This window comes from Setaria viridis, chromosome 9 (assembly GCF_005286985.2).
Source record: "Setaria viridis chromosome 9, Setaria_viridis_v4.0, whole genome shotgun sequence".
Classification (NCBI taxonomy): domain Eukaryota; kingdom Viridiplantae; phylum Streptophyta; class Magnoliopsida; order Poales; family Poaceae; genus Setaria; species Setaria viridis.
This window is the reverse complement of record NC_048271.2, coordinates 34,664,668-34,686,314: the sequence shown is the minus strand read 5'-3', so window position 1 is coordinate 34,686,314 and position 21,647 is coordinate 34,664,668. Positions and strand designations below refer to the sequence as shown.

The following is a 21,647-nucleotide window of genomic DNA, read 5'->3' as shown; positions in this document are numbered from 1 at the left end:
CCGGTACGCTCCTCGAGTATTGCACATGAACAACAAACATACGAGAGAAAATTTTTAATTCTTGTTTACAAGTCTTGATCATTTATAAAAATTTATAAATTATACTTACAATATATAAGCAACTAGAACTTGAGAGTTTCACCGATTAAACTGAGGTTCTTAACAAAAGCTTAGGTCTAGGTGGCTATCTTATCATGTTTTCCTTAGATTGAGAGTTAAAAACTCAGCAGGGAGATATAAAGTAATAAGGTGCAATAATGATATCTTTGCCCATAAGACACCACCTGCACAAGCTTAGAGCAGCCTCTACCATCCATCCACTTTGCCGGCTCCAGCGGGATGAATGTGACCATCGCTCACAACAAGAAAATCTGCAAAACAACCGTAAGTACATTGCGTACTTGCAGGGCTTATCTATAATACTATATATTTGGTGGATGCATGAGGCTTGTCAAGTTTTATCATTAAACTATAAAATGCGAGCATGCTTTGTTAAGTGAATAAGCAAAAGACATAGCATCTATAATTCTACATCAAGCATCAGTACAATTGCATAAGTGAAGTGATCATATGTCATGAGCTCAATCTTCCATGAACCCCGTTCGGTAACTATTGACACTCAATATTTACACACTTTTACCCCTTTTATCTTCAATATTGGCATACAAATGATATCATAACTATTGATCATACTCAATAATCAGGCTATTTTCGCATATGCATTGTATTTTGGAGGACATTCTATTTTGTAGGAAATAGGATTTAATTGGAGCACTATTGGATGAGGCTTAGGACAAGCAACAACCTAGAGAAAGATGAAGGCCAGAGGCTCCAAAATGGACCTACGTCGATCGACCTAGGGTCCCCTGGGGCCCATTCATGCTCATCTTCGGTGAGGACTTCTCCAAGAATACTTAGGGGCTAAGTTTCATAAGATATGACAAGTTCACTTCAGGATCAAGGATGGAAACAAGCAGCGCTTTGGAAAGTTATCAAGATCCAACCTTATCCCGAGGCTATCGATGTGCTAGGCCCGCACACAAGTAAAAATAAGTTTTCAGAACATTAGAGAAGACTTGGTGACGAAGCTGGACGCGAGAGGGTAAAAGGCAGAGCCAGGCCGATTGGCCTGGACCCCCCTAGGCCGATCGGCCTACCCCTTTGCTTCGCCCATTTGCCTTCCAATTTAAACCATAGGTCCTCCAGAATATAAATACCCCAATATTTCATTGAGCACCGAGAGGGGATTGAAGATTCGAAGTAGAAGGAGCCGAGAAACTTGAGGGACAACCATCTACAGAGAGCTGAGGGTCGTGCAGTTGTCCGGAGGCTAGTTTAGGCTAGGCTCTGCCCGGCGTGATCACCCTGCAAGGAAGATCCACGCCGAAGTTCTGGAGTTAGGGTTCACAAGTCACGGGTATGGCCTCGGTGGAGATCTTGTGATGAACAATCATTCATGATGAAGTAATAGTTTGGTTCCAGTTCAATAGCGACCTATATGTCTCCTTTTATGATTTCTCCTGTTATGAGTTTGCTTATTCCAATCTATAAAGCTTGTAGATTGCATAGGATGTTCTTGTAGTCATGGTGACTAGATTTGCATACCTAATCTATCATAACAGCTAGACATGTGCTTTATGTTCATGCCCTTAGACTGGTTGTGCTGATAGGCAGGATCGTGACATGATCTAATGCTGTGTAAGGTGGGGGTTTTCGGGAGTCAGACCGGAGGTGGTGGTTTAAAGATGCTTTGAATGAGAACCATGTGTTTGCTTGCCATCTAGCTAGAACTACAACATATGCATAATTTAGGTTTTGCTCTAGATGAGTTACCTCTTATTCATATCTGCTCATGCTTTATATCTATATTCATCCGTATTCACAATCATATTGCAACCTGAATCATGTTTTCTGATGCTTAGTTAGTCTAGATCCTGTGACCTTGTTTTCACGGATTGATAAACCTTGGGGGAATACACTAAGGGAAAAGCTATAACTGATCTGTGCGCTTGCAGTTCAAACTGGCATGCTAACTGCCGTCAACAGTAACTCTACTTTGAAATTCAAAACTCAGGATCGTGCTCCGTGACCTAGAGTAAGGCTATCGCAATAAATTAGTACCCTGCAGGGGTGTACAACTTTTCCCACATGAGATGCAAGATCAATGACCATACCCTTAGCCTAGGATAAGTGTTGATTCATGCGCCCAACTGTTCACATACCCACACCCGACTATGAATGAACGGCTGAAAATGTATAGATGCATCAGACATGGTCGATCACACCTCATCCCATCCCGCGCCGAATCCAGTCAAGGCAAGGTGCAACTTATGCTACTTGGCTTACTATTCCCATATTAAGTATGTGGTTTGTACGGAATAGTGCTCAAGAGTCCAGCTACAAAGGTAGGTCCTTAACCAACTCAAACAAGTCTAAGTCAAGTGAGCTCCAATCTCAACATGACCCTTCCACTCTTGCTCAAGTCCGAATCATCATTTATAGTGCTCAATTTTAATCCATTCATAGCTACTCAAATATATTAATCAAGCATCTTATAACTCGCGAGTGGTGGTGACCTTGCCACCTCTCGACTTCTACCGGCAACTAATCATGACTAAGCAATTACATCGAGATTTCTAGCATCCATACTTTTACTAAATAAGTTGAGCTAATACCAAGAGTTGACATGTTAAGTAGGTTCTACTCATTGCATATGTCTAGATAGAGCTAAGCCCATGCACAACCATTAATAAATAATAGCATTTCACATTTAGAAAATAGAGTTGAGATACATAGGTGCCTGCCTGAGATTGGTGCTGAAATGACCTGAATCCCCATTTCTGAGAATTCAAGCCTATGCACCTCTGTGATAGTCCCAAGAAGGCTATCACGTGCGAATGCCTATCTCAGTTAGTACAAATCCATACCAACACAGAAAAATAGAGTAGCAACAGAGTAATAAACAAGGATTTGTATAACAGTCAAGGGGTATATATACTCAGTTCAAGGATGGTTAGGCTTCCTAGACTAACGTTCATTGCTAGGGATCGTCCTATGGTCAAGTATGGCTCTGATACCAGCTTAAACGACCCGAATCCCCATTTTTGAGAATTGAAGCCTATGCACCTCCGTGATAGCCTTCCTGGGACTCACGGAGGTGCGTAGACTTGAATTCTCAGAAATGTGGATTTAGATCATTTCGGGTGCTCCAAGAATGTAACACTCTAAAACATCATCCTCTACGAAATTAGATGAATGCATGAATTAGAAAGGATGACATGAATGTATAGGCATATGAGATGCGATGACTCATGAGGGGTAAAGGCTAACATGGTTCAAGGTTATCAAGCAAGCAATCAAAGGTTAGAAGTAGGTCACACAAGCACAACATAGAGAGAAGGCGCTAAAATAATAAGGTATACATGTGCACATAATATTCTAAGATAAGTTGTAGTATGAGAAGTTATTAACACTAGTTGTGCTACTTTTAGTTATCATATGAACTAACGTAATTAAATTGTTACAACATAAAGCATCAACCATGGAAGTTCTCTCATGATTGTTATCAATATTAAATAGTTGAGCATGCTCATGCAAGCTAGTTAGTCACACTAGTTAAACAAGTTTAGACAATTCAATAATTAATGGATAGCTAGCACATCACATATTTTTTAAAAGTAAGAACATCACTTTTAAATAAGAATCTAGCTTTGTACTTAATTAAGACAAACATCATTATTCTAAGTTATATCATGGAGGTTTCTAATCATAAGAAGCATAGAACATTTATCTTCAGCTAACAAAGGTGGGTTTATAGTTTACATGAGCACAATTGATTACCTAGGTATTTTGCAAGCAAATTAGTTTTAGAACAAGCATATATTTAAATTTGTATCCTCATACAACCATCTCATGAAAGTTAATAATTAAACACAGCATATCATGATCATAGCTAAATAATAAGATTTGTTTCATGATTTTAGAAGCACATATGAAATAACTATGCATTTTGCTAATTAACTAGGTTCAAATATATCTAAAACTGTACCAATCTACACATAAATAATGAAAATAAACACCTCCAATGGGTTATACATACTACAAGTGAACTAGCGAAATTGATTTCATCATATTTGGACTAATAGAGAATTAATTATGTAATTAACAAGATAAAGAATCATCTAATTAAATCAGATAATTAATTAATTATTTAATGAGCAAAAATATTTTTAAAATGTAGTTGACATCATTATGAAACCATCAAAATTTGTTTCATATTAATTGGAGCTATATTCAATTTTATATGAATTATACAAGATGCTACATGAGTATGCATTCAAACAAACAGGGCTGGCTGTGACGGGTACTGTATACCTGCGGACCATCCTCCGTTAGGGGGCGGACCGTTCGCCAGTGAAGTACGGGATGGTCTTTAGAAACACACCGGGTTTGTGTAAACTTTGGAATTGAATTGCGGACCGTCCGTTGTCACATGGCAGACTGTCCGTTGTACGAAGACGGACCGAGCAACAGAAACAAACCGGTTCTATGGGTAATTGGGGTACAAGTGGCGGACCATCCGCATAGCCGTCGTGACTCGCCGGCAAGTTCGCCGGCAGCAACTCTGACGTTAGTTTGGGGTGTGGTTTGTTTCTATGGGGTCCTGGGAGTGTCTAGAGTTCATCTAGGCAGATAGATTCAACATGCATTAAGGATTCAAAGCTTTAGGTCATCAATGGTGATTTGGTCATAAAGGGTTCCATGGATTCAAAATCTAGGGCAAAGGGGACAAATCAGGGATGAAGATGGCTCACCGGTGATGGGTAGAACTCCGGTGAGGTGCCGCAGGTTGGTGTAGGGCGGCAAGCCCAAGGAAGAAGATGATGTCGAGGTGGTGTAGCTTGTCGACGTTGAGCTTCGGCAATCCTCCGGCGAAGTTCCGATGAGGTTGAGGGGCTTCAATGGTGGGGGAACCTTGGGAGCTCCTCCATGGTTTGGATGGAAGAGAGAGAGAGAGAGAGAGAGAGAGAGAGGGAGTGAATGGGATGGGGAGAGAGAGCAGGGAGAGGCTCTGGTCAGGCTGGAGGCACAACTGACGGGTGGGGTCGCGGGGGCGACGTGCACTACAAGAAACATATTAATCTATGATGGAAAAATTTCATCACAGATCGCTGAAAAACCATCATAAAGTAGTGTCTGTGATGATTTCGCATATCGTCATGTATTAAGCATCACAAATTAGTGATGATTTCGCATATCGTCATGTATTAAGCATCACAAATTACACCTCATGACGTTTCTTGCGTAATCTTCACAGATTGAAACAATCCATGACATTTCTAATTCATCATAAAATAACCTTAGGCTTGCTTAGCCCAGACCAAGCCCAACGTTAGTGACGAAAAGGAACGTCATAGACAATTGCCACATATGTTAATATTCATCATGGATCAAACAGCCACGTTACCAACTGGAGATATGGACGTTGATGTGGCTGATGACATGGACGGTGATGATGATGTGGCTACTGACATGGATGATGACGTGGCTACTGACATGGACATTGACATGGCTGCAGACGTGGACGATGACGTGTCATAACGGCCCATTTGTCAGCAGACCCATATGAGAAGTGGGCCATATGCTGGGCCAAATATTTTTTGGCCCACTATTAATTTCAGCATACCACTTAAATTCTATCCCACTTACACAACCAATAAAAGTTTTAACCCACCAATCTAGCCCAAATTTCAGCCCATTTATCATAATATGAGTTTCAGCCTAGAAGATATACACTAATTTTTAGCCCATTTATCAGAATTCAGCAAATACATAATAAATCAGATACAATCTCACAAAAACAACTTCCAGAAAACACAACTTACAGTGACTAATGCAATACATTAAACATGTTTATTGACAAGGAATTAGTTCTGATTTCCAGCACCATAGATGACAACCAGAAACAGATGCTCTTCATATGTCTACCCCATCCAAAAACACTATACCTTGCTCTCTGTTATTTTCCCCCTCTATTTCTCTGATACCTTATGAGTTCATCTGAATCCTGGAATAAAAATTTCATGTCATGTTTGTTTCGCAGTGGTAAGTCACGCGAGTCTTGTCTTGAAGACCTGTGTTTGATTCCTCCTTACCCTTTGCGCATTTTAAATTTTTCCAAATAAAAACAAAGGAATGAAAGTATTAAACATTTAATACCAAACTCTGACATGAATGACCACGCAACGTACTGGTAAGGCATGCGAGACCCAGGTTCGATTCTCGTTACCCTCTACGTGTAACACCCCGGGTGTTAATCTTAGGATTAGAGAACTTCATTAGTGCATAATGAGCATCATGTCATTGCATCAGTTTAAACTCCTTTAAATTGACATTTATGGTTCAAATGCAACTCTGTGAAGAAACTTCAGTTTTTGCAATATAACTATGGCTCCTTTTATTTTATTTAAATACTTGATGAAAAATGATGAATTCACCGAATTTTTCCTAATTTTTGGGTGATGTATGCTAGTGATAAAAATTCAATGAAGTTTTAATTTCAACTGTATTCCTTTTCAAATTATGTACAAACCTATTGAGCTCTGCAGTTGATTCAAGCTTTTTTTTGTTATTTGTGATTTTATCTTTCCAATGGATATTTTTAGGGGATTTTTGGTCATCTACATCTGGCTCTTTTGAAGTTGGGAAGATCTTTTTCAAAATTGGTGTGGGCCCACTCGTCACTCCTTCTTTCTCCCTCCTCCCATCCCTCTGTTTTCCCTGCCGTGGGTGACAGAGCGGGGCTCCCCGCCATGCCGCTCCCTGCCTCACACCCGTGCGGCCCTCGCAGTCAACCACGCGTGCGCCCCGTCTAAGCCTTATGCGCGTCATACCGCCGCCGTCCCATCCTCCAAATTCTACACCGCGCCCATGCCACTTACGCCATTGCCACCGCCGCCTCGCTCCTGTTGCACCTGCACTCGCATCTGCCCGTGCCTGATCGCGCCACTAGTTGCTACGGCAAGAACGACGACCAAACGACAACCCTTGTCCTTATCTCCTCCCTAAGCTACCACCTTCCATGCCTTTCCCTCTCCCTCGTTCTTCTTCCTTTCTTCTTTCCCCTTGCGATAGAAATGAGCTGGGCGAGCCATTCCACCCACCAGCCAAATCCGCTCATTCCACTCCACCATTTTCCAATCACCATCGCCCACCGCTCCTACACCCCTCCCACTACCTCCTTTACCTCTCCTTGCCCTGTGCCATGGTCCCAGGCGCTGGGGATTGAAGCTTCAGTGGCCACCATTGCCGTCGGCCGCCCATCTCCACCCCACCGTCGAACCCTACCCTCCTAGCTTCCTCTTGCCCTACCAACCCCACAAACATAACTACGCTGAGCTCCTGGTGCCCTAGCGCTCGTCGCTTCACCTTCTTAGGTTAGTTTCCGCACTTGTTCGCAAGCTCGCCACCGGAGCGCCTCCGCCACTAGCCGAGGGTAGTCTAAGGTTTGGGATTCGAGGAAGTAGGAGAGGAAGGAGTTGCGCTAGATGTTTGGGAAGACAAAGGGGTAGTCTCCGAGGTGGGAGGAGGCGCCATTGTGCCAACATGGCCGCGCCGCCACCGCCGCCGTGCGTGCATGCTAGAGGAAGAAGGAGATGGGGACTCAGTTGGGAAAGAATTAGAAGCTCAGGGGGCTATGCGAAAGATTTCAGGGTTTAAGTGCTGAGGTGGAAAACTTCAAGGGGCCTAAGTGCTAGATCTTGGGGCTTTAGTGCAAAAGAAAGGGCAGATCCGCTAGGATAGTTTTGTTTCAAGGACCTATCTGCGAAAGTAACTTTTTCTTTTTCTGATTTAGTTTTAGTTGAAATGGCCGAAATTTTGGAAATCCGTATAAAATCATAGAAAAATGATAAAATGCGAAATAAATTTTGTTGGCTTCCTGATACTCAGATCTACCTAAAAATACTTGTTCTTATGAAATATGTGTTTTTGTTGCTTATTAAAATGCATGTTGTTTAATCTCCTTATTTTGGAATAAATAGTTCTCGTGCTCATAAAATCAGTAATATATAATAGTGTTGAAAACTATTTAGGAAAGTTTGTAGCACTAAGCTGATCATAGAGCTCTAGTTATAATGCCTTCTTCATATCTGCAGTTTAACCATGTTTGATTTTTAATAAATTCTGTAGTAGTCCAATCAAGCTAAACTTTTTGTAGTAAATTTCTTGTGTAGGGAGAAAGCTCCCGTAAATCATTCATGTTCATATACCAACAGAGGCTTCCTGAACATTTATTCATGTCGAGAGTTGGTTTATTTATTAAAGATAATTGCACTAGAATTACAGGCCAATAAATTTATTCTTTTATGCTCTTTATCAGTAGTACATTCATCTCTGAAAAGTTCACTAGTAAAATCATTATGGTTACTTGCATGTGCTGTTTGTTTGGTCTCTAGTGAGTATTGCTATAGTTTAGCCCTAAGCATGTTTCTTGTGTATTGAGCAATATGTTTTTATGCTCTACTTGAACTTGTAATCTTGTATGATTGAGTTGCTGCACTCTCTAAACTTGACTTCATGCATGTGTCATCACCTTTCAATCAACTCATACATATGCATTTTCATGTAGATAACCCGCTAGCAGACGGTATTTATGAATTCATCGCCGTATCCGAGAGTGAGCAGCTTGAAGCCTCCCCAGTTGAAGCACCACAAGATCTGAACCAGAGTTCAGAAGAGCCCAAGGCTAGTTTGGAAGGCAAGCCCCGAAGCATGACCCCTAATTTCAAAACTATGCAATTGCCTTAAATAAGTGTTTACTTTATGCATTAGGTTCCTAGGAGTTGAATGGAACCTTAGTTGCATGATCCCTAGAACTCCCAAGTTCAAATACTAGTATGTGTAGGTTGATAGAAGTACCATTCTTAATTCAAATACTAGTATGTGTAGGTTGATAGAAGTACCATGCTTAATTAAGAACAGTAGAAGTTGAGTGATTGCCTGTCGCTCGTGAGACATAGGACCTTTCGATATTAATGGCAAGTTATTCGGAGACTAGGCGGAGATAGAAATGAAGTTGAAGTTAGTGTTGTTGGTTGCGCTCCACCTCTGTCGATTAAGGTCTGTTCGTTGTGGCCTTACTGATTGAGTTTGAACTGTACTATACACATGCTGGAAGTAATAGGTAGTTGAAATTGACAAAACCTACTACCTTATGGCGCGATTGTAGATTGAGTTGGTCATGTTTCCTATTCGTGTGCTAGCCAGTAACTCACGGCTGGCCCGGGGAGGTACCGGTAGGGATTAGCACTCGAGGGTCGCAGGAGTTCGCAACTGCCATCACTCTTTAAGGGAACCATTTGCCATATGCGGCTCGATGGGGCATGCATATGCCGTGTGTATAGATCCACCTTGCAAGGTTAATAAATCGAATCGATTCGCCGCCGCTCTCGTTTAAGAGAAGTGGAATGAAAGGAAATGTGAAATGATGTTGATGTTGTTATCTAATTAATTATTTTTCCACACTGAAAAAGTTTTGAAAATATTGCTAATGTAGAATGGTTAGCTCAACTTTAAATTGGATGCTAAAACTTAAAAGTAAGGATCCATTCTTAGTTGCTTTTTGGCGAAACACACCTATCGGCCAAAAGTCTTTCATACTAGGAGTCGACTAAGTATATACTATAGTCAGGTAAGTTTTGCTGAGTATTAGTATACTCAGCCTTACTTTGTTGTTTACTTTCAGGTCTTGGTGAAGAAATGATAGAGTTGGTTGCCGGTCAACCTTGGGATGGCCGTCCTTTACCTGAAGGGTGGTCGGTTGAGTGGTCCCCGGCCTCGCCTTGAGGTGGTCTCGTGTTGGATGACATGTTGACGGGCTACTCATCTTGTCACGTATCTTTATTCGCGCTCTATCGTCTCGACTTCCGCTGTGTTTTTTTTAAGAACCCTAGCTTGTAATCTGTTATGAATTTCGAGCTCGGTTTGTAAATTAAGATAGAACTCTATGTTTGTAAACTGAAATACTATGTTGTATCATCTGCGCTCACCTTCGTGTGAGACTTGTTGCATGTTGTTTCGATCGAGGTATTCAGTATCGGACTTGACCCGACAAACTGTCGGATTACACCGTTTTAAATGCGTGTGACTGGATTAAGCATTAAGATGATGGTTAGCATACTTAATTAAGCCGATTTAATTTGAACAGTTTCGCCGCACTACGCCTCCCCTTCTTTCCCTAATTAAAACACAGGAACTTCAATATAAAAGATTGTTGTCTTGGTGACCTTTGTTCGATTCCCGTTAACCTCTGCTCTTTGTTTTTTTTTATCGCCAATTTTTTTTCCCAATCCCAAGCATACTATGGGATGCTGCGGGAGGATTTTTTTAGTAAGGTTGGTTCTCTTTTTGCCCAAAGGCATCATACTTTTTTTTTCATTTCTTCCTATCTCGATTCCCGTTACCCTCTACGCCCCCTGTTTTTTTCCCGAATTAAAACAGGAACTTCAATATAAAAGATCGTTGTCTTGGTGACCTTTGTTCGATTCCCGTTAACCTCTGCTCTTTGTTTTTTTATCGCCAATTTTTTTTCCAATCCCAAGCATACTACGGGAGGCTGCGGGAGGATTTTTTTTAGTAAGATTGGTTCTCTTTTTGCCCAAAAGCACCAATTTTTTTTCATTTTTTCCTATCTAGCACAACACCCACATTTTTTAAGAAAAAAAATAATGCAACTTATTTTCTATAAAGTAAGCGATGTATTTGTTTTGTCAAAATTATGGTTGAGTACGGTATCAAATCCATGACGATTTCATTTCAATGCCGAGGTTCGTCACAGAAATTGAGCTTAATTTGAGGTTGCATGGGCTATTTGTAGATTTGTGATGAAAATTTACAAATCGTCACAGATGGTGCACCGTTAATGATGTTTTTTGAATTCGTCACGAAAAAACCGTCATTGATTAACAGGTTTCTTGTAGTGGTGGCGCAAAGGTTCTGCGCGTGCGACGCAATGTGAAGTGCTGGCGGACCGTCCGCGGGCGAACCGTCCACGAGGGACGTGGCAAAGGAGTTGACTGGGATCATGATTGACTGAGGTCAACATGCTGATATGTAACGGCGGACCGTCCAGCCTATAGGGCGTACCGTCGCAGCTGCAAAAGTGCAACACAAATTTTATTTATTTGCAACCTTAATCAATGCTTAATGATTCACAAGATGACATGCTTAAGGTAATCAAGATTTAGGCTGTTACGTTGAGACTTCAATAAAGTTAGGGATTTAGACTTAGGGGTTAGGGTTTGGAATTGGATCGCCTCCGTCGGATGGGCTTCGAGCGAGAGCCGGCGGTGGCAGAGGTTGGCCCAACGGTGGTGGTGGGTGTGAGAGTGGTGAGGCAAGACGGCACCCCTCCATGAGAGGAGGGTGTAAGGCAGTTTGGTGGGTTAGAAAGCAGGGGCGACAACGATGATCGGGAGGAGCAAGGAGGGAAAAGGCAGAAGAGTGTTATCCGGTTATGTCCCAAGCAAGAAAACTACTTCCAGATGGATTAAGTAGTGCCTGAGATGATGCATGAGCTGAGGTCACAGACAGAAACATCATGCTCGTCGTCACACCCTGGACATATCTTATCGTATATATCATGCAAATAAAGAATATATGCTTCGCGTGTAGCATAGCCGACGGCGGGAGACATGAAGCACGGTACACGTGGCCATCACCAGCACACAGGTAAAAGTGTAAACCACGAGCAATTATCCATTGTCTATTTGTCTGAAAAGTCCGTCCATGGCTTTAGCCAAAACCAATCCAACAAGTCAGTAAACGTGCAAGGACTCGGAGGGTTAAAGTAAAAGTAAAATGGAGACGCCCTGCACGCCGCGGTATGCTTAATTTTCACCTGCCGTGCTCAGCTCCCGAGCTTACCCTCGGACGTCTCTGACTCGCTTGCTGTTGGCAGCCAATGGGAGATAGCAGCGGAACTAATAAGCAACGGGATTAGTCAATGTGTTTTAAGCACATTAGAAATACTAGCTAGGCACAACAAAGACCAGCAGCCGGCCCTAATATACAATCGTCAAGTGGCTAATCAAGATTAGCAAGCGCACGTCGCATCAATGTTTGCCAGATCGTGGCTCCCGATGGGACGGGGATAAGGGGATATGATGCACGAACGAACAGATGGCCAATTAGCCAAATCGTGTTGCATGCTCGATCATACATATGGACGGACCGGATCATCCCAATCAATGTTTGCGAGTGTACGTGTGTGCGTGTGTACCGGACCACTGGACTAGTAGAGGAGGAGGCTGCTACAGGCAGCTGGATGGTTCTTGGACCTTGTATGGTCTAGAATCTAGATGAGCTGGGAGAAGAAAATGAGGGTTCTTGCCCACTGATTAGAGAGAGGTTTTGATTATCAGTAGTTTGGTTTGACCTGACCTTTAATGTTCAGCTGGATTTGGTTTTCAAAAGAGCGATCCGCACTTGCGAGCTAAAGTTTGCGCTAGGAAGAAAAAGAAATCCAACACATGGAAACTCTGCTTCTGCAGCAATGTTTAGATCATGCGCGCTTGTCGTACTTGGTTTCTGACAGGACTTCATCGGCTTCTGAATACTCGCTCGTTCATTCAACTCCCTTGGGCTACTGGCCTACTGCTACTCTCACGGGGGACCGTGTGCTGCTTCTAATTTTTTATAAAAAAAAAGAAAAGGAAAAACAAAGAGAAAAGGACTGAGCTGAAGCATGTGGTGTTTGATCGAGGCGAGAGAGGCAGATGCAGCCATTGCATGGAGGAGGTGTTCGGAATCGGTTGGCAGAGGCTGAGCCGAAGCTCCGCGGAGGCAGGTGCAGCCGGTGGCCAACGCACGCGCCACGCACGCGCAGACACCCCGTCTGGCCAGTTTGTTTTTTTTTTAAATAATTCTGGCTAGTTTTTTCTCACCCAACCCAACTCCATCCGTCCGTCCGTCCATCCATCCATCAGCCCTTAAATTCAGGCTAGTTCTTTTATATCAGAATTCAGGCTAGATTTTGGGTGGCGACTGGTTCCTGTCCGTCCGTTTGGCTAGGTGGTTGGCTGCTCGCTTCTAATGCAGCAGCTTCTAGAGCAGACTGCGAGTCTGGAACGTCGTGTGGTGCTTCTATTTTTCTTTTCTTTTGTTTCATGTGATATCTTGCAAGCTGTGAGGGCGCTGACCAGCGGCTGGTAGCGGAGGAGGAGAGGCACCACATGCGCCAGCTACCAACGAACAACTGGTCTCGGCGCATCCATCCATGTCATCTGCCATTCCCTTCCGCCTCCCCAACCGTCCACATAAAACCACGAGACCAGCTCGATCACCAGCATCCACCAGCGGTCGCCGAGCGAGCGCAACAGAAAACAAAACGGGCACGACGACACGCCACGGCACGGCACGCCCTTTGAATGCCCCTCCCGCGCCTGCCTCTGACCCGGATCCCGCCCGGTTCGGACTCCGTCCTTGCCGGCCTAGCTCTCCGCCTCTCCGACTCCGACCCCTTCTCCCCTCCCTTTTATAAACTCCCCGCCTCACCTTCCCCTCTTTGCAGCGCCGTATCATCATCTTCGCCCCGTGAATCCACCCATCATCGGTTGCGGTCTCGTCCAGTCCAGTAGTCCCTGCCGCTGCCCTCCTCCTCTGCTCCGGCGTTGCTTTGCCCGTGCTAGCTTGTGTCCACGAACGCAGAGAGGAAAAGCAAAGCAGAGCGAGCGAGCATGTGCCCGGGGTCGGTGGAGGCGCCGGCGGCGGGGGCGGGGAAGAGCGTGTGCGTGATGGACGCGGCGGGGCCGCTGGGCCACGCGCTCGTCGACCGCCTCCTCCGCAGAGGGTACACCGTCCACGCCGCCACGTACGGCCGCGGGGAGGCGGAGGAGGAATCGGCGGCGGCGGCGGCGGGCGCGCTGCTCAAGCACCTGTCGCGCGGCGGCTGCGGCGACGCGTACGGGCACCGCCTCAAGGTGTTCCGCGCCGACCCCTTCGACTACCACGCCATCGCCGACGCCGTCCGCGGCTGCGCCGGCGTCTTCTGCATGTTCAACACGCCCGACGACCAGGCGCAATGCGATGTGAGTGTGCAAACCACAGGCTTCTCTCTCGCTCTGTTTTCTTTCTTTTATATTTTTGTTAGTACAAATGAAAATTTGCTTATATATATGAAAAAATATACAATTATACACACAGCTTCTACTGTAGCAGTGCTGCTGCAAGTGGGTGGTGTGCACGCATAAGCAGAGCAGCGCAGAGACAATTCCAGCCTTCCCTTTTCTTCCCTTTCCCTTCCCAACGAATTAGGACTCATCATCGCCATGGAAAGTGTCTTGTGTCTAGAGTGTTCGCTGGTTCAATTCGTTCCAGAGGTGATCCGGGACCCCCTTCATTAATGCCACAGCTCATGTGTGGCTGTGAGTGAGAGTGAGCCCGTCCTTCTTCCTCCTCCAATCCTCCCCAAGTCGACCTGATCATCATGCTCCAGGCTCGACGAGGTCCTGCTGCTCCTGTTCTTCCGGAGCACAGTACAGTCGAGTACCCTAGCGCATTAAACTCTTACTTTTTCCCACCAGCACCGAGCTGCTCGAAGCTGGAGCACTAATCAGCCTGCAACAGAGCTGGGCGACCTAACCTACACCTTAAGTTCCCGCGTGCATTAAACCCTCCACATGGCCGCCGCAGCTGCTCAAGTCCACTCGAGTCTAGTCGTCGTCCTGGCGCCCTGCTCTCTCCGGTCAGCCATTGGAGCACCGCACTTAGCTCCAGCTCGCACTGACTGGTTTTAATTTCTGACCAATTTGGCCTGCTTCGCGCCATCAAATTCTGCTGCTTACGGTAGTAGTACGACCGACGGACTGAAACTCGCCGATCGATGAACTGTTTTTTTTTAATTAATTAACTTCGAACATCGTGCAGGAGGTGACGGTGGAGACGGAGGTGCGGGCGGCGCACAACGTGCTGGAGGCGTGCGCGCAGACGGACGCCATGGAGCGGGTCGTCTTCACCTCCTCCGCCACCGCCGTCGTCTGGGGCAGCGACGCCACCGCCACCGCCGGCGGCGGCCGCGAGGAGCGCCTCGCCGTCGACGAGAAGTGCTGGAGCGACCTCGCCTTCTGCCGGAAATTCAAGGTACGTGTAACGTGTATGTGTACGTGCACGTGCAGCACATACAGTACGAGTCACTCGGTAGTCAACACTTACTGCTCGTAGCACGCACTTGCTATAAATTCCATTGGTGATTTCCGACGCGAGGGCGTGCCTATTTTACTTCATTAATAAAGAAGGATGGTAGGCGACTTTCGCTCAACGCCACTGTTGCTGGATCATCATAAAATCGAACCAGAGCAGGACGCGGCGTGGCCACTTGGCCATGTACGAGCCGGGGATGGGAGACAATCCTCACCCATTGGCCACTGTCTGGCCTGATCCTCTCGCTGTAGTAGCTAAAACCCCGCAGCTCAGCCGTCGCTTTTTACCAAACCCAATCCAACAAGGAAAGAAACCTTCCTGTGGCCAGGTCTGGTCGCTCTCCGTGGATGTGTGCCGTCCCGTGGCACGCCACGCCATGGAGCTAGGGTTGCCGTCCAATCCCTGCAGGCGACCGACCTGATGAATGGGGTGTGTTTCAGAATCCGGGTTATTGGTCACCAACTTTCTTCAGCGACCTCCCTTTCCTTTCCCTCCCCTTCCCCTTGGGCACAAACACAAGGGCCCAATTCAGGGGTCTAGATGCTGCTGCTGCTTTGTGCCTTGGCTGTAAATGTCCAAGCATGCGCGTATAAGAGGGATAACTTGAACGATCGAGACCGCCGCTGAATTTTCCAAAACAAAGGACTGCTGAAGCTGACTTCTCAACAGTCCGTGGCTCAGGATTACGACACACTGAAAGAGAGTTGAGTATACATATGCTTAATAAAACAAACAAACAAACAAACACATCCCATCAGACGTACGAAGAGCGTTGTTCTTTTGCTTTGATAATTCTGACTGATCAGGTACTCATCCAGATTATCATAACCTTCCATGATTGGGTCGCTATGATCACAACATGCTCTTGAGTCTTGATATCCTAGGAAAAATGACAAACACCGCTTTTGTTTTACTCTGGCCCACGGCTTCCTCGTGCGTTTGTTCTTGTTTTGACCTGTGCCGAGTATCTCGCCTCATGGCGATCACGTTACAAACAGCCTGCAAAACTACTCTGAAACATGCGGCAAACTTGGACCAACATGGCCTGACCTGAAGTCCTGAACTCTCTCCTTCTTGCGCTGCAGCTGTGGCACGCCCTGGCCAAGACGCTCTCGGAGAAGACGGCGTGGGCGCTGGCCATGGACAGGGGCGTCGACATGGTGGCCATCAACGCCGGCCTGCTCACGGCCCCGGGGCTCACCGCCGCGCACCCCTACCTCAAGGGCGCCCCGGACATGTACGGCGCCGGCGTCCTCGCCACCGTCGACGCCGACTTCCTCGCCGACGCACACGTCGCCGCCTTCGAGTCCCCCACCGCCTACGGCAGGTACCTCTGCTTCGACAACGCCGTGTGCCGCCCAGAGGACGCCGTCAAGCTCGCCCAGATGCTCTCGCCGGCCGCGCCACGCTCGCCACCAAGGTACCTATCTTCACGACTTGTACATGTTTTCATTGACAGGGAATGCTTTGTTTTATATACTGATGACGTGACATTTAATTTGGATTTTTTTTTTGTGCAGTGATGAGCTGAAGGTGATTCCACAGAGGATCCAGAACAAGAAGCTCAACAAGCTCATGCTGGAGTTTTCCAGCGGGGTATACGGGGAGCTGGATTAGGGAGGGATTCCCTATATTTATTCAATTAATTAAATTATATCCCACAGATGCAACTAGGGTTGTATTCTTTTGTATGTAGTAGTATTTGTATTCTTTTGGTTCCCACTCACAAAGGGGGAATTTGTTTGGTTGGTCAAATGTGCATACGCTGTACATGGCCAAGCATGCCACATGTATTGATACAGCCCTGCCAGGGGGATTTGAGTGATCCATCTGCCAAGAAAATGTCTCTAGGTTGAACAAAAGGGCAAATAAAATTGCAGTACTGTTACTGCCTGTGTACAGAAAATATGATGGAGAAATGCTCAAGCTTCAGTCTATCACCCAGAAGGCATTACATTTCATGAGTCACATGACACTGAACGTTGACAAAGCAGAATGCCTTGTGTAATTGGTTTGACAAATGAGCTTGACAAGTGATAGTAGTTCTGTGAACACCTACAAAATGTCATTTTCCCCAACTAAAACCAACCACCCAAGGCTTGCGATTGCAAACGACAAGTTGAAGCTGTGTACTGGAAACAGCGTTCGCGTGATGCTTTCAGGGTCTCAACAACAAACATGAGTCACAAAGAATCGTTTCAGGCCAATTTTGCACATCAATGATGTAGTCCACAGAAAACGACCATTCAAATCCTAGCCCAGAAGGATAAGGCAACTACTACATAGTAAACTGGGCCTGGGCCGACAACCCCCCACCAGTAACCCCAACCTGCTCATGGACTCATCAATCAGGTCCCCGTACCACCAGAGCATAGAACCTACTCATCGCTTCTGATTTTTTTCAGCGCTTATGCTGCAGCTGCAAGCCCAAAACAGCTGCTGGAGCTGCAGGCTAGGCGAACGGCTGCCCATATGCATGCACTAGTAAGCTTTGGCTTCTGGCTGCAACCGTACTGCTCGCTCTCTGCAGCCATCTCCATCGGACGCAGCTTGTAGTCAGGCAACAATATTAGTCAAGTACTCAAGTTTATTCCACTGAGGCGTTGCTACAAGTCACTTTCCTCCGCATTATCACACCCATCACACATAATTACAGGTGGAAACAGACAAGCACAATTCCAGTTAGTTGCACGGGAAGAAAATAAGTACACAAGAAAAGCCGCAGCTTAAGATTTCTGCTTGCTAGGCACTCAGTGTGACAGAAACAACACTTGACAGCTTGAATTTCCGAACTTTCTTGGAGTGCAATGGCTGGAAAACAATCTCTGTGTATTGCTTCACAGAAATCTCTTTCCATTCTGAAGATGAAGTCCCCTCAGCTCGATAATCACGAGGAGAATACAATATTTGAACTCGTGACCTACCTGCATTTGCATAAACAACACAGCAGTTCAGCAAACCGATCAAATGTAAGTCATGCACGCCAAGTACAGCATTTAGGCAGAGATCTCTCATAGAAAGAAAACTACCACAAGATTTTCACCTAATACCCAACTGGCCATCACCAAACATTATATATTTCCCTAAATTTTACCAAGATGAGCATGCACACGTGACACTTCTATAAGAATTCTATGCATCTATTCTTTGAGTTAACCCCTTTATTCTATCCTCCCTAGTCCCTTGCACAGCAAAGCTACTAGAACTCCATGAGCAAATGCATTGCTCTTCTTGTAAAGCAATTGCTTTAGTGGCTACGTTGTAGACACCCATAAGCTCTCACCTTGAACAATGAATTGCTTTACAAAGTTTGAGTGAAGACAGTGACTAGCAAAAAAAACAACAACAGAAGGTTCATAGAACTTACCAAATCCACCAAAAAGAGTTGACTTCTGGATGATGAATCGACTGACTTTTGACCTCTTAAGATTTTTGAGAAGTTGAATGTCCTCATGCCTGCCTTTGAACTCGATGAATTCACCAAGAACATTTTTGTCTCCTTTGAGTTCCAACCTACAAATGGAAGAGAGACACAAATAAGAAACTTGAGGCTGAAGGTAGACAATGTAATTTCTCCAACAAAATACAAAGAGTCATCTATTTCCCTCATAAATTGTTCCTATTCTTGTTGTTCTTTTTCTTCCCCATAGAAACACTGCCATAACACAACGAAGAAACGAAATAGAGGAACGGTAATTTTAAATGGACAACAAGAAACGGATTATTTTACCTGTCCCACATAGGCGATGTGCTGAGAATAGAATGTAGATTCTGGAGTACTGAATCTTGCATGTCACTTTTGCTTCCAGTAAATGCACCTTTAATCCATGTTGAGAGTCCACTCTTTGAGTCTGTCTTAAGATCCTTCCATTGATCATACAACATAACCTCTGGTTGAATACTTATATTATATGAAGGCCTGATACAGAGCAACTTAAATAGTTAAAGCTACAAATACAATAGAAAGGGGTTGACGAGAATAAAGAGAAAATCAAAGAAGCATCCAACAGAAGCATAGCAAACAAAACATTGTAACCCATAACATCATCTCATAAAGAGAATTAACCTGCAGTTGGGATTGGGTAGAACAACTCTTCCGATTATATGCCCGTCAGGCAGTTTTGCTCCCCTTTGCTCCAAGTAGGATTGAAGATTAGCAGCAAGTCTGTTGACTTCTTGTACCTAAAGAACAAAATGCAGCGGATCAAAAGATAGGAATGCAACTCAGACAAGAGGGACTATGGAACCTAAAGCTTATTATCAAGAATATTTGTAACAAAGAATCTCCCTTCACAACAGTAGATATACACAACTCGAGCATTCCATTGCCACAATAACACTCTATAAAAACAGCAGATATCCAGTGAAAGATATCAACAATTGCGACATCATATCTATCGTCTTACTGCAACACTCAATTATGTCGACATGGTTCCTCCACCGCACAAAGTTAATAACAACTCATGTGTGACTCAATAACATTCTGCCGTGCCATGAAGTTGTCGAAGAATATGCAGAAAAGGTAGTGCAGAAGTCACGTACTGGGTTTGGAATTATCTCTTGCTTACGCTTCTTGTCAGTTGGACAAGACCAATTCCCATCCTTGTCAGCCTCAACAAAGCCAGAGAAGTTCTTAATCCCCACCACCATCACCTCCCTGTTTAGTGTAGAAGATCAAAACCTTGTTTTTCCCAGTTTTGGCAAAACGATAGTCCAAAGGCAAATAGCTGTAGGATAGATTGTGCAAGAAGGTTGAATACGTAGGCGAGGCAAGTTAAAGCAAAACTGGGCAAAATTCAGAAGCAACTTCGGGTCTTAGACCACTGTAACAGAGCTGGAGAAGTATGGAGAGGTAAAGAAAGCCATTTCTCCACAAGAACAGGGAAACAGGGTGCCAGTGATGCAGCGGGCCTGCTGCTTATCTATCTAGCTATGCTAGGACTAGGCGGCGGCGAACTGAAACATCCAGTCATTGTTCTACAAGATCTCGCGAGACCTTCAAGGCTTAAACAGTGAGATATAGCACTAGAGCAAGGTGCAAGACTAAAAGATCAGCAACAAATTTTAAGTACTTTCTTTCTCACCCTGTAACACATCATCTATGATTCTATGTAATCTGAAGAGTTTATACATTGTCTTAAACCGTTAGCTGTACACATATTCTCTACTTGCTACCTTGTACTTGTATAATGCAATGGCAAAATCCTGTTAACCTCTGAGAAGGAAGAAACTTTTTGCAGATATAGAAGATACGAACACACAGAGACAGTCAGAAGACGAGTACAGAGATATCAAAAATTACTACTACTCCTACTACTAGCCGGCAAGCTGACCTCTTGGTGACGAGGACGACATCGATGTGCTGGCGCTCGCCGGCGTCGGGGTCGGGGATGCGGAGGCCGACGAAGCATCGGCCGGCGTAGAGCTTCTCTAACCTGGAACGGGATCGGAGCCGACGAGTGCGTCAGTAGGGTTTCTCTTCTCTTAATCCGATGAGGGGGGAGATACGAGGAACGGAAAGAATTGGGGAAGGAACCCACCTGGCGGCGACGGCGAAGCAGAGGTCGGAGTGGGAGGAGTCGAGGTCGGCGAGGTAGGAAGCGTCGTCGTCGTCGAAGAAGAAGCGGCGGATGACCTTGTAGGCCACCAGGCCGCACAGGATCTCCACCCACATCGCCGCCGCCCTTTTCCCCGGTCCCGGAGGTGAAGGCGGGTGGCGGCTTCGATCTCGCCTGGGCCCTCCCCCTTCGAGATGTTTCACTGTTTCCGGGCAGTTTGTGGCAGCAGAGAAGAGGAGGAACGAACTGAAGCGAACGACTCGGTCTGCTCTTTCAACACAGCGATTAGCGAACCTCACCTCACCTCCGGTCCAGCAATTTCTGCCTTGTTTCGCCTTCCCCTCCGCTAGATTGGAATTAGAATTTCAATCTTGCTGGCCAGACGTGTTCTGAATTTCGATGGAGTGTCCGGCCGGGGTGGAATCTTAAGCGCTAAGCAAGAATTTCAGTCACCGCGTTTGTGTTCTTTCAGTGCAGCGCGTCCTTTTCCCCCTTCTCAGTTTCCACTCGCCCTCGGACAGTCTTGGTTCCTTTGGAAAGAAGAAACGAAATTCCGCTGGAATTTCAGGGGACTTTTTTTTTTTTGGTCTTTTGGTCGCGACGAGCCGACGACCATGCGCACGAGCACTGCTCTTTGCATTGGGACGCATTTCCACCAACAAATCCTTCCCGAAAGGGAAACGGAGAAGAATGTGAAAATGAATCCCGTGGAGGTTTGGGAAAAAAAAACTCTTTAAGCTTATCTGAGAATCTATTATTTGAGCTTATCTCAGAATCTATTATCTGACAATCTGAATTTCCTGAGAATCTAATGTCGAGAGCATCTGTTGGCTGGATAAGTTGGAAGTTTGGCAACCCTGATTACGTAGTTAATTATCTCTTCTCATCGCA

General features: G+C 45.2%; 2 protein-coding genes across 3 annotated transcripts; one reads left to right on the top strand and one right to left on the bottom strand.

The window, feature by feature from the left end:
- The first annotated feature begins 13,104 nt into the window (after window positions 1–13,104).
- On the top strand, window positions 13,105–17,086 carry LOC117838502 (cinnamoyl-CoA reductase 1). Of its 2 annotated transcripts, XM_034718549.2 has the most exons (5): window positions 13,105–13,467; window positions 13,571–14,087; window positions 14,926–15,138; window positions 16,284–16,618; window positions 16,719–17,086. In XM_034718549.2, the coding sequence occupies exons 2-5, from the start codon at window positions 13,737–13,739 to the stop codon at window positions 16,813–16,815; spliced, it is 996 nt and encodes a 331-aa protein (XP_034574440.1). In that variant the 5' UTR covers window positions 13,105–13,467; window positions 13,571–13,736; the 3' UTR covers window positions 16,816–17,086. The 2 variants fall into 2 exon arrangements, with proteins under 2 accessions (XP_034574440.1, XP_034574439.1); XM_034718548.2 differs by having other exon boundaries at window positions 13,105–14,087.
- A 681-nt stretch (window positions 17,087–17,767) lies between these two features.
- Window positions 17,768–21,295, bottom strand: LOC117838503 (uncharacterized). Its single transcript, XM_034718551.2, has 7 exons — window positions 20,739–21,295; window positions 20,532–20,633; window positions 19,741–19,855; window positions 19,265–19,380; window positions 18,929–19,117; window positions 18,566–18,711; window positions 17,768–18,122 (listed from the first exon to the last, which is right to left on the bottom strand). The coding sequence occupies exons 1-7, from the start codon at window positions 20,870–20,872 to the stop codon at window positions 17,941–17,943; spliced, it is 984 nt and encodes a 327-aa protein (XP_034574442.1). The 5' UTR covers window positions 20,873–21,295; the 3' UTR covers window positions 17,768–17,940.
- Between the last annotated feature and the right edge of the window lie 352 nt (window positions 21,296–21,647).